This window comes from Grampus griseus (assembly GCF_964374135.1).
Source record: "Grampus griseus genome assembly, chromosome: 17".
NCBI classification, from domain to species: Eukaryota; Metazoa; Chordata; class Mammalia; order Artiodactyla; family Delphinidae; genus Grampus; species Grampus griseus.
In genome coordinates this window covers 74,106,879-74,120,503 of record NC_139011.1, presented here as the reverse complement: position 1 = coordinate 74,120,503, position 13,625 = coordinate 74,106,879, and the positions used below count along the sequence as shown (strand labels likewise).

The 13,625-nt window shown below is 44.4% G+C and overlaps 1 protein-coding gene across 3 annotated transcripts in view; it reads right to left on the bottom strand.

Moving 5' to 3' along the window:
• Nucleotides 1–12,222, bottom strand: part of CA8 (carbonic anhydrase 8) — a gene marked incomplete at its 5' end in the record, with an annotated part of 87,413 nt that extends 75,191 nt beyond the window's left edge. For all 3 annotated transcript variants that reach the window (XR_014297991.1, XM_082674842.1, XM_082674843.1), the window contains 2 exons: nucleotides 10,649–10,840; nucleotides 12,123–12,222. Coding sequence is in view for 2 of the 3 variants with exons in the window: in XM_082674842.1 (XP_082530968.1) it covers nucleotides 10,649–10,840; nucleotides 12,123–12,222 (292 nt within the window). The remainder of the gene's footprint in view (nucleotides 1–10,648; nucleotides 10,841–12,122) is intronic.
• Between the last annotated feature and the right edge of the window lie 1,403 nt (nucleotides 12,223–13,625).

The window sequence follows — 13,625 nt, the reverse complement described above, 5'->3', positions numbered from 1 at the left end:
CTACAGATTTGGTGCTAAGCCTCCCTCCGGCTCCAACAAAGAAGAAAACCAGCAGCAGCAAAAAGGGACTTTAATTTTTCAAGGGTTTAACCCTCACATCTGGAGGAAAGGGAAGTGCAATGATGGCCTTTAGGGTGACACCATGTCGCAAAATTGTAATGCGTTCCTCACGCTTGGTCTTTTTTTTTAAGTTTTGATGCAACTCTGAGGGGTCGGTGTTATCATCCCATCGATGTGGCTGAAACGGGTTGAGGGTGAACAGCCCTGGTCATCCAGCGAGCCAGCTCCAGGAACCTGGGACTCGAGCTTGTGACCCACAGCCCGCAGTGAGACGGGGAGACCGTGCTTTCGGTGCCCGTGAGCATGACCCAGAAAACAGTGGTCTTTAGCCATGTAAATACATGGCTAAAAAGGGATCACTGAATCTAGAACCACAATGCAGGCTCACTGCATCTTCTTCAATAACCATCATGCTGTGGACTAAAGAAGGTCTAAAGTGTTTTGATTTCAACCAGCGTGCCACAGCTTCTGAATACCCTCCAAACTCATTCCCTTACCACGGTTGTCCGAACTGGGTCTTAAGAAAAACTGGCAAAGAGGCCTGGAGTCCACCCGCTGTGTACCCCACCTCCCAACCAAAAAGAATAAATGGGAAAGGCTTCTTGGGAGTCCTGGGTAGCAGGTAGATGGGCCCGCGGACTGGACAGCTGGAGTTTGCCAAGTGGAATAAACTGGAGCTTTGTTTTCCCAGACACTCCAAGGACCAAGTTAATGGAGGGAGCTGAGCTCTGCTGGAGTAAAGAGATAAGATGACCCCTCCTGAGGTCAAGGAGAACTCCCCAACTGCAAATGCACAGAAAGGCTCCTCGGGAGTCAAAAAGGGAGGGGGCGTTACCCCATTCCACGCTGGAATCGATCTTGGCAAAAAGATGCACACACGTACCAGGGAAGGACCCTAGGACAGGTCAGGTGTGGGAAAAGAAAAAAGATAATCGGCTCAAGGTAGACAAAGAGCCGGAAGAACTGCCCTGTCTAAATGATTCAACCACCTCTTTACTGTGCTTCTCCTCATTAGGGAGGACACCCACACCCTTTCTCTCCGGGTGTGTATTTCTGCCTTGCTCCTGTCTTAAATAAATAGTTTCTCTGTGTGCTCTCCCACATGTTGCGCTGTGTCTCTGATAATAAACTCTGTATCTGCTTTTGCAGTTTTTGCCTTCTTGAGAAATTCATTTTTCAAACAGGGCAAGAGCCAGGGCAACTTTGCCTCTAGCCTCTAGCCCCTGGTAGACTAGCAGCTAGGATTCCTGGTTTTCACTCAGGCTACCTAGGTTCCGTTCCTGGGCAGGGAACTAAGATCTCGCTTCAAGCCACTGCTCACCACTATCTCCCCGAGATCAGTCTCACGCTTGCTGCACCCCAACCTGCACCACTTGAAATGGAAACACCCTTCACCTTGTGGGTCTACGACCCGACTTGAGGCTTTTGTCTTGGACCAGTTTAGCTCCACACGGCCAAGGGAAAAGAAACGGGAGTACTGTGGAATGAAGCATACGTGAGATCGGAAATATATTTTCCCAAAACATTTTCATCAGGTACACACACACACATACACACAGAGTTTCTGAAACTGTTACAGAGCAGTCCACCAGTAATTTCTTATAGCAATGGATGAAGCTGATTCTGTCCGTGATTTCAGGGGCCAAAAAGAGATCTGTGCTTCACACGTATACCCCTCACCTGACCAATGGCCAATATTTCTTTAGATTAAACCTTGGGAATAGAACTGATATTTTAAATGCCCTGGAAATTCAAACTGCACAGATGTATGTCTTACTGGGGAGAAGTTCCAGGCCCACAGGGGTTCCACTGAAAAATATTTCAACAAATATTTTTTGATCATCTACACTGTAACAGGCACCATATTCAGTGTTTAACATACATTGATGTTGAGCTTCCCTGGTGGCGCAGTGGTTAAGAATCTGCCTGCCAATGCAGGGGTCACGGGTTTGAGCCCTGGTCCGGGAAGATCCCACATGCCGCGGAGCAACCAAGCCCGTGCGCCACAACTACTGAGCCTGTGCTCTAGGAGCCACAACTACTGAGCCCGCGTGCTACAACTACTGAAGCCCACGTGCCTAGAGCTCATGCTCCGCAACAAGAGAAGCCACTGCAATGAGAAGCCCACATGCTGCCACGAAGAGTAGTCCCCGCTCGCCACAACTAGAGAAAGCCCAGACACAGCAACGAAGACCCAACACAGCCAAAAATAAATAAATAAAATTTTTTAAAAAGATACACTGATGTTGACAAAACAGACAAAATTTACCGGCTTCATGGATCTTACATCCTATTGGGATGACATGCAAATTTATATATTTATGAAGATCAGACTTTTACTGTGATGTTTGGTCATTACATGGTCATTATTTCAAAAAAATTATAATGAAACCAGATCCTCAGGGTCTTACATTCTATTGGGTTGAAAATGAGCACAAAGAAGGGAAGCGTTTTTCCCAAGCCTGGTCCCCAGGGAGAGGTGACAAAGGGGCAGCTTTCAGCCAGGAATTGGCTCTGGTACCTTTCACTTTTGCTGCAGAAGAATAATCCAAAGTTAAACCACACTAAAATCACAAGGTGCTGCAAAGCCATAAAAAACGACAAAATCATGAATTCAGAATTTTATGAGGTGCCAGGTAAAAGCATTACCTGTTCATCCCCCAAGAATGATTGTGTTTACAGACCACAAATAAATAGCAGGTCTCTTTTATCCATTTGGAAACATCCTCTCAAGGCATTATTCTTCCTTTTGACCATTTCCTTGTTTTATGAGAAAACTAGTCATACCACAAGAAGAGCACTTTTCCTACATTTATGAAGATCACATTTTGCTTGGTGATATTCTGTCACTATGTGGCAGGTTTATTAGTTGTGGTGCCATTATGTCAAATAAAATTACAAGGAAACATGAAACTCACACAGACAACACGCTACATTTCCTGAGCATAACAAACTTGTGAAAAGAATACAGCATACACCGATGCCACTGCTACCACCTCCGTTGTCTTTAACGCTTTTTATTTGATAGGCACAGCCATTACGCTTATAGACATAAAAGAGTTCCTTTCAGAAGCTTCTGCAAAATATGGGAATCCCATAGAGACATGACATATATACATTTACCTAAATCCATTTAAGCTTCTATAATCCTTTGCTGAAAACAGACTTGCCAGATAGTTCAAAAGCTGTTTGCCCCTCATTTCATTTGAGTTCAACACACACGTTTTGAGATGGTCCCCATGCCCACCCCCGTGCTGACCACTCAGTGTATAAAAGGAAGGATATAGTCTCAGCACTGACAAGGCATTCTCTGTGCTTAAGGCACTAAAGGTGATTGCATCGGGGCAGTAGGGGAAAATGCACAAGGCACTCAGAGGGCGCCCAGCAGGGTCCAAGCCAAAACCAAGGCCGGTGGGGGGTGGTCAGAAAGTCAGGGAAGACTTTCTGGAAGAGATGACAGCTAAGCAGAGTCTTAAAGGGTAAGCTAACAGCAGAAGTGAGAAAGTACATTCGGAGCAGAGAGAAGAGGGTCAGAGAGGCTCAGAGATGGGAAACGGCCTGAGGGTACTCCAAGACAATAAAGTCAGAGGTACCCAGTGGCCAAAGGCAGGCCTCAAGGTGTGAACATCAGGACGGGATGGCAGCTCACGTGGAGGGGCTGGAGTTTATCGTGGAGGGAATCATCGTTAGCTTTTAAGCAGGAGGCTAATATTTTTGCATTTTAAAATATTACTCCCAGGTCCCAGGTCTGGGACTTCCATGGCGGTCCAGTGGTTAAGACTCCACACTTCCACTGCAAGGGGCATGGGTTCGATCCCTGGATGGGGAACTAAGATCCTGCATGCTGTGCGGCGTGGCCAAAAAAAAGGATTAAAATATTACTCCCAAGGGGACTGCTCTGGTGGCGCTATCAGATTGCTATCATCTGTACCAATTTGAGGAACCTGGGATTAGAAGAATTCTAGAGGTTTCCTTCCAATCACGTCCCTCTCTCAATCCAGGAATGCTGTGTTTCGCCACTATTTATTTTCAGAATGTGAAGCTTTTACTCTTGAGTGAGTTTCTCCCACACAGTTGTAAGGCTAAGCCTGTAGATGCTATTACCTAAGATTCTGTAACTTGTTGAAACCAGTATCATCTGTAGAGCCTCCAAGTTTCCAGAATTTGGAGTTCTCTGGCCTTCAGAGCTACTTGTTCATATGTGTGTAGCTATGTATAAAAGCTTCATTTTAAAGAAGAAGAAAAAAAAGAATCCGCATGCCCATGCAGGGGACACGGGTTCGAGCCCTGGTCCGGGAAGATCCCACATGCCGCGTAGCAACTAAGCCCGTGAGCCACAACTACTGAGCCCGCGTGCCACAACCACTGACCCTGCACTCTAGAGCCCGTGCTCCGCAACAAGAGAAGCCACCGCAGTGAGAAGCCCGCACACCGCAACGAAGACCCATCGCAGCCATAAATAAATAAATAAATTTATTTAAAAAATATATATATATATATATATTACTCCCAGGTCTGCATGGACAGTGTACCAGCCAAGAGCAAGCGCAGCTGTTGAAAAGGCTGCTGTCACAGCCGGCCAAAGACGGTGAGGCCAGGAGACAGAGGCTGCTGAAGCCACAACTCCAACGTGCAGGGACACCAACGCCAGTGGTCCCTGATGTGTCTCCCGAAGGATCAGAGGCCCCCAAAGTTCATTCTCAATAGGTTTAAAGATTTTATAGCCTCAGTTTAACTTTTAAGGAATCCCAAATGTATTCAGAAAGCATTCCAAAACTAGTATTAATTAGTTTTTTTTTAACATTTGAAGTCTTAAAACAATCAATATTTTTTAAACAGTCCTTAGCTTTTAACCTACAGCTTTATTTCATATTAAAGAATAAATATCATCAGCTCATAAGTGTAGCACTAACATAACAGTAGGGAGAGGAGACCAGTTAAGCTGGGTCTGTATAAGCAAAGTGAAGGGGGTGAAGGCAACTGTCCAGGTAATTCAAGTCCCCCAAAGTCAGCTAATAACACATATAATCATAAGTGAATTCAAGTTTTGCTCTCCTGGTTGCCCTCATTTATAGGAACTTCTCTGAGAAGAGACAAGTGAATCTCTAATTCTGGTAGTAAGCGATCAATAAGTATATGTATTAATGAATGGAGGGCTATCATATGAGGACCAGTGGAAGGAACTAATTATGTCCGGAAGGAAAAATGGCAACTCCACGGTATGATGATGACAGTCAATCTTTTACAGAATGTCGTGTGGAAGTACAATTTTATGTGTTCCATGTCAGTCCAGCATCCCAAAATAGAAACAAGGAGGGCAATCCCAGAAACTTTTCGATCTGGGGAATTACTCAAAAGCAAAATGGATCTCCTCAGTGAGGAATGATGAAGCCACCCAGCCACTTGCCAGAAGGTCTGAGATATGGGGGCTGGATTGGGGGCCTCCAGGGGCCCATCCCACTCATTGAATATGATTCAGCCCCTTTCCTAAACTGATGGGCTGCCTTAGTGGAAATCAGAACACTGAAGAAAGTAGCATACAGTCTGTGTGAGTGAGCTGCTGAAAGGTGACTGTATCACAAGAGAAAAGGGTGGAGAAAGAAACTCTGAGAAATCCTATCATTTAAGGTTAATGGGGCATGAAGAACTGGCAAAGGAAAGGCAGTCAAAATTAAGAAGAAACATCTATGACGTCATAGAGACCAACAGGAGAAAGAGTTTCCAAAAATTCCATTGCAAATGCAGCAGAATTAAAGTATTTTGAGAATTTTAAAGTGGCCACTCGAGGGCTTTCCTGGTGGCGCAGTGGTTGACAGTCCGCCTGCCGATGCAGGGGACACAGGTTCATGCCCCTGTCTGGGAAGATCCGATATGCCGCGGAGCGGCTGGGCCCGTGAGCCATGGCCGCTGAGCCTGCGCGTCCGGAGCCTGTGCTCTGCAACGGGAGAGGCCCCAACAGTGAGAGGCCTGCGTACCGCAAAAAAGTAAAAATAATAAAAATAAATAAAGTGGCCATTCGATCGTAGAATGAGATTATCAGTGACGTTCGTTTGGGAACTTTCAGCAGGGGATTGGGGCTGAAAGGCTCCTGTTCGTGACATGCCTCAAATTTAAAACCCCAGGTAGGGTTACTATATATGGGAACTATACCATTAGGATTATTTTAAAAGCTTTAATTTAGTAAATGGAAGCATTTAAATTATGCTACAATTGTTGTAATTCTTTTTGGTAATTCTTTATCCTTTTTTAATATAAACAAAGCAGAACAATTTTTTTAATTGTGCTTATTCTACAGATATTTTTATTTAAAAAAAAGCAGCATCCAAGGAAACTTCAATGCATTATTACCAAGTGAAAGAAGCCAAGCGGAAGGCTATAAAACGTATGATTCCAACTATATGACACTGTGAAAAATGCAAAGCTATGGAGACAGTATAAAGATTAGTGATCGCCAAGGGCTGGGGAGAGGAAAGGAAGAACAGAAGCGCAGAGGATTTTTAGGGCACTGAAACCATTCTATACGATGCTACAACGGTGGATACGTGTCATGAAACATTTGTTCAAGCTCATGGAATGTAAAACACCAAGAGCGAACCCTAGTGTAAACTATGGACTTGGGCGCTGAGGGTTCAGCTGTCAATGCAGGTTCACTAACTGTAACAGATGTACCCTCTGGTTACACTGTTTTGCCTGCGGTCAACAACCAGATGCTGCCAGTCAGGTGTGAGCCATCACACCCCTCCCCTCAGAGAAATCCATAAACCTACAAAGGCTGCTCCAACAACACAGCCTGGTCCTATGTAATCGTGTTACTGTGGCATCCACCAGACCTCAATCCCTGCCCCTGTGCAGAGCCTCTGATTCAGTTTTTAGACCCATTCCTAAATATGAACAGAGAGCCAAAGATCGCTGGACATCTGAGGAGAATCTCCAACATAGAACAGAGACACCAAAACAAACAGAAGAAGGATCCCAGAATAAAACAGAGACATACGGGAAACAGAAAAGAAAGGAATACAGAAGAGAATGAAGAAAGATCCTATAATCATGAAATAAATACTGGTAGTCATATTTTCTTTAATTCATAGAACACAATTTTTTAGAAATTAAAAATATAAGAGCAGAGATTAGAAGTTTAATAGAAAGATAGAAGTTGAGGAAATCTACCAGAAAGTAGAAGAAAAAGACTTAAAAAAAAACAAACTTATCAATGAAATAATATAGGAAAATTTCTAAGAAATAAAAGACAATTATCCTGACTGAAAGGGCCCACCAAGGGCCCAGCAGAGAGACACACAGGTATGCAAACAATTACTCTCACAAGCCCTTCTTCTCAGCAAGTTATTGGGAGATGAACTGTAGGAGGGAGTAAACCAACAAATCCCTGAAATGAGGGAACAACCTCAAAAAGAGGATGTCTTATCATCCAGGAAACATGGAATTGGACACAGAGACAAGCCAAGGGACTTACTAGGCCTGAGGTCCAGGGAGCTGTGGGCGATGGCAGTCCAGATGGGCTGAAGAGGGGAAGGATGGATGAGAGGACTGGAAGGACTTTTTGAATGTCCTGGGAGAAGATGTGCCTGCTAGACATCAGAGAGTTTGGAAATGAAATCATGACGGATAAACAAAAAACCAAAGAAACAAAAATATACCAACTCTGGGCAGGGGCAGGGGGGAACCCCACATTATTCAATAAAGGAAACAGAATATAGTCTCAGCTGGAAATGACAGTTACACAGTCATAATAATAAAAACACTGAGCTAATTTAAATAACAACTGTAATTTAAGTACACAGGGACGATGGGGGGGGCAAACCCATGATGGGGGAGGGTAATAAGAGAGCTAGACTCGTCGCCCATCATAGGGAGTTCACAGATATCTTAAATATCAACGCACAACAGTATAAATATGCTATTAAGAAATGTGGAAGTGGGGCTTCCCTGGTGGCCCAGTGGTTGAGAGTCCGCCTGCCGATGCAGGGGACACGGGTTCGTGCCCCGGTCCAGGAGGATCCCACATGCCGCGGAGCAGCTGGGCCCGTGAGCCGTGGCCTCTGAGCCTGCGCGTCCGGAGCCTGTGCTCCGCAACGGGAGAGGCCACAACAGTGAGAGGCCCGCGTACCGCAAAAAAAAAAAAAAGAAAAGAAAAGAAATGTGGAAGTGACAGCAGGAAAAACAGCTAAGAGATGAAAGTGGTCGTAATCAAGGCAAACAATTTTAAGTGGGGAGGGGTGGGTTATAACCAGAAGCAGAGACAAGTATAGTACTAACCAACTATTTAAATTATGTTTACATTCTATCTTGATAAAGATAAAGCTTGAACTAAATAAATGAAATACAGGGTGTTCAGGGCTTGCAGACCATTCCTTTGAAAAACTTATATATGCTAGGAAGCAAATAAATAAGCTGGTCCAGACATGGGATTTTTTTGGTTACTTTTTTTTAAAGCTTGGAGAAACACTGAAAGGGAAGAAACAATGAAGAAGTGATTATACTGGCAGAAAGGAGACAGGCATTTGAAGGAGCAAGATCTCCAAGGAGCCAGAAGTAAGGGGTCTGGAGTGTGCACGTCAAATCAGACCCAGACAAAAATACAGACAGCTCTTCCTCGGCGGTCAGGGTGGACCCAGTGGGCCGAGAGTCAAAACGCTGCTTGATCGGCTCTGTTCTGGGAGGCGATAGGGGGCCAAGGAAAAGGTTGAGAAGGCTTGAGAAGTCACCAGAAGAAAATGGTCAACTCAGTGTGATGGAGTAAATTTGATCTTCGAGCAGGAATGGACACAGTCTTAACTGCCAGCGTTTGGACTCAGTCGTTCCTCTGCGCTCCCATGATACTTTATGACACCATGTCGTATTTACAGAGGCTCTAAACGACTGTGTTTTCATCAACATGAATCCTCAAGAACCTTCGTATCCATTTGTATACAAACCAACATTCAATCACCATGATGCTTGATGTGAAATGCAAGTTAGTTGTATAGATATATAAACGTTTCTTTCCAGAAGTGAAAAAGCATGTCAACATACCAATAAACCTTAAAACGTAATACCAACATTACCTTAAAATGTTTTTCATGTCAGGACAGTCCGCGTACAATAATTTTACTATATATTTTATAAATAATACATAGCGTCCCATCATAGATAACCCCCCCAAAAAAATCTGATTTAAGTTCAAATTTACATCTGAAGCTGTCTTCTTTGACTACATCCACACAACGCCTAGATTCTGTTTTGGGTGACGCCCATACCTTGACTAGACTCAGAGCAGCTGGGAAGACTCTAAGTTAAAGCTCAGGAACATTCACAATGAATAAAATATCCATAGTTGGTAATCAATACCTGCCCTGCCTCATAATAAACCCAAAGATTTTATGGCTTGAAATATCAAATTTATCGATTCAGAATTAATCTGAGTACAGTTGATCTCTGTTTATCAAATGCTTCCTAGTATTTCAACGTACTCCTTATTTTACGTTCTTTCCAAGAGGGAAACAGAGTTATTATTCACTATGAAAAGCAAGATATTAATGCTAATTTTAAAATATTCCACTCTCCTCTCTCCTACATTTGAGCCAAAAGCCAATTTCCTTGGTAATTACCCAACAGCTTTTCTAAAAAACATTTCAGATCCATCTCAAATAGGTTCAGAGGGGAAGAAGAGAGTTAAAAAATAAATGAGTAAAAGAGCTTTGTATGCCATTTAAATCTTTTGCTGAGTTTACAGGCTGTTTTTGATTGCTATTAATTAAAATTCTTCTTGTCATATTAATTTAGCAGAGAAAATTAATTTGAAAAGTCTATCTTGAATGTCAGATTATGTCAATAAATCCTAATCTTTAGTTTTACAAGTTAGTAAAACAGAGAATAATTATCTACATGATTTATTTTTTTGTTTGTTTAAAATGGAAAGTTTATTTGCTCAGTACACCAAATAGACTGCAAGCACTGTCATGACAAATATACAGAAATATGCAGATCAACATAAAATAGTAATTTAGTTTAAATGAAGGGAAATCTCTTTAAATGTTATGACAACGTACTCCCAAGAATCTTTTTTTCAGTTAATTATACATTTCAATAAAACAAACGGTAATGAATTAAGTGGAAGTTAGCTTGTGAATTTTTCTTAAAAATAAAAATCCAACCCTATTAATTCATATCCGTTAAACACTCTAACTAAAATCTCCAAGTAAGTGTCAAAGGAGATGAAGTTAGTTACCTTTTTTGCTTGAACAGCCCCAAGGAAAATGGTTACTACAAATACAGCAGGCAAACTGTTAAGACCGACCAGTCTAGAACATACTGTTAAGCTAATCAACACTTTAGGACAAAATACAGATTGGTACACTTGTGTACCACAGGGCTGGACTTTGACCAACTAAGGTTGTCATCACACAACATGGAACAACCAACTGACACCTTTCATCCTTCCAAAAATGTTTCAGAAAATTATTCCCCTAAAAAATGCATTTTATAGTCTATAAAGGTATCCTGACAACAGAGCTAGGTTAGTTCTACCTTTAAGGTTACACAAGCTCTATAAACTTCTAGTTTAAGAAGCACGCAGAAACATCTAAAATACCTGATTTTGACTTCAGGATAACCTGAATGGCGTGCCCATCGTTGGCGACCTCACAGTCCCGGCAGACCACGTAATTCGGGGAGAGGCGGACATCCAGCAGTGAGGGGTCATATCGAGCTTCTCTTGAGTTCAAGTTAATGGGAGACTGGTACTCCCCATTAGCATCCGGAAACACCAAGCCCCACTCAACACCTGAGGACAAAAGGAAGCAAACTTAGAACAGACTGAAAAAATAAGTTACAGCAAAATGTAACATGGGGAAAACTAGTTCAAACACTGCTTATGATCCTTGCCATTATTAAGAAGGTTATGACTACTGTCCCTTTACAGATAAAATATGGTAATAATAATGTGTGTGAATTCTTGCATTCATATTTTGAATGATCTAATGTTATCAAATAACACATTCAAAGTCCTAGACTAATAAGATATTCTATTTGCCTACACAGAGGTACTAATTTATGGCTCTAGAAAATTTAGATCATCTTTAAGTGCTTAGAAAAAAAATGATACCACAAAAATTTCCTCTGTTCATTAGTTTAATTATGTGCAGTACTTGGGAAATTCCTGTAACACTCAGCATTCTTGGCGAGAGCCAAAAACCATAAATCTGTTGCTAGTGAATAAACACTCCTTACCAGAAATGCGAACACAGTATTCTGAAGTGCGCATATGCGTATATACGCAGACCTGTATATACGTAATATATACATAATACTCTTTTCGTATTTTTATAATTCAAGTTGTAAACTCTCCGTTTGTTTCAATATATGTAGCCAACATCAGCACCAGTCGTCAGCTCTGTTAGGAGTCCTACATCTTCAGGGATACATTTAGGAAACTAAACGTTTTATTATAAGGGCAGCCCCCGTCTTGCCAGGTCCACTGATTCAGCTCAAAACTTAGGAAGACTTGAGCGGTGTCAGCATCCTCAGAGAAAAGATCAGTGGCTCAAATACTTTCTCCCCGCAGGCAAGCAAGAAACTAATAGTTTCACTAACGCTATATGAGAAAAGAATCTGAAAAAGAATGACTATATGTAGATGCATAACTGAATCACCTGGCTGTACATCTGAAACTAACACAACGCTCTAAATCAGCTATACGCCAATAAAACATTTTTTAAAAGAAACTAATAGTTTCACTAACGCTGTACTCTCAAGGTGTTGAGTGCAGCACGGCGCGGCTCTTCTCGCTACTCGCAAGACGGAAATGTCACCGCCGCAGCCTTCAGGCTCGCCCTCCGGACCGCGGCAGATGCCAACCGCTGCCCGGCAGCAAGGCCGGGCTCCCCGACGCGAACGCCGGCGGCTGGCACCCCCGCTCTCCCCGGAGCGCCTGGTGCCCCGAAACGGGCCGGGGGCGTGCGCAAGTGTCGGGGACGCACGTGGGAAAGAGCGGAGGCGGGGCGCGGCGAGCGCGCCAGAGCAGCGGGACACCAGCGGCGCCAGCCTCCCGACGCGCGGCCGGTTACCTTCCTCGTAGCCCCACTCCACACCCTCCTCCTCTTCCTCCTCATCCTCCTCCTTCTCCGGGAAGGCCACGGTATCTTCGATGAAGCTCAGGTCAGCCATGTGGAGGCCGTGGGTCCCCTCGGCGCTCTCGCCTGCGGTGCCTGCGCCTCAGCGAGGCTAGCGCTCCGAAGCGCGAGGCGGCGCACGGGGCGGTGGGAGCGCGCGTGCAAGTGGAAGCGCTCCCGCGAGTGGGAGCGCGCCTGTGTGCGTGAGGCAAGCGCGCGAGAATGAGTGTGAGCGCGTGCGGTGAAGGGCAACGTGGGTGTGAGCGCGCGAGCGAGCGCGAGCGGCGCGAGGCGGGAGTCGTGGGGCGGCCAGCCCTGGGGGCGTGCCCGAGTCCGGTCGGAGCGGGAGCGAAGCCGCGGCTCCGGGAGCGCGATCAGGCGAGTTATAAACCCGGCCGGGGCGTGGCTGGCACGGGAGGGACCGCCCCCTGCGCTCAGGGCGGGGGCCCGGGATGGACCGCACGAAGAGGCCCCGGGGCTACGGGCCGAACGCACGGAAGCAGGAGAACCCACCCCTAGACACACACGCACGCACGCACGCACGCTCGGCCTCCCGCGCCCAACCCCGGTGCGCAGGGGCTAGGCCAGGGTCTTCCTACCCTAATTTACTGTCATCTTATTCCAGGAAATACCACAAAGAAAGAAAGGGGTCGGGGAGAAGAGACACGAATTGCCCCGGATAAGAGTAAAGAGAGGGCTGGAAAACCCTGTACCAAAACAAAAAGAAGTTTCCCGCTCCGAATCTTAGTCGTTGAATATTTACTTTTTAATTCATCCTTAGAGACCAGCGGAAACGATTATGGAAAGTTTTCCAGGAAACGTATAGTTCCTAAAAACACTCAAGGAAAAAAAAATTATTTTAATCTAGAGAAGAAATTTTAGGGAAATTTTTCCATTAAAAAAAAAAAGGCAAGAGGAGTGAAAGACAGTACCGGAAGGCTGTTTAGTTTTAGTTTTAAGCCTGGCTTAAAACTTCGGGCGCAGCTGACTGTGTACACAGCTCCCAATCACCTGGTGAAATCGTGTAAATAATGAAATGCACACATAACATAACAAACAGGAACTTTGCTGATCCAAAGAGTCACCTCTTGAATATGCTTCTCAATCCAGGGTGAATGACTTCAACCCCCTGTTCCAAGAGCTTTTAACTCAGAGCAGGTTAACCCCGCATTTCTAGAAGGTCTGTGTGCATAGTAAGCTCAGATTTGGACCTTAGGTAAGATTTTTATTAATGTGCACCAAAATGTAAGCAGGTTGAATAGCGGGTTTCTAAATGATACCATCCTTATGAATGCTTAACTCGTGTAAGGATGGAGATGCTCACTTTGGAGATGTTTGGTTTCTGTGTTCCCAGCCCTCACTGCCTACTCAGCCCTCTACTTTTGTAAAAAGCGACTTTATAGGCTATTAGAAATTTCTCCGGAAAATGGATTGGAACTAAAGGGGGTGGGGGGGAGG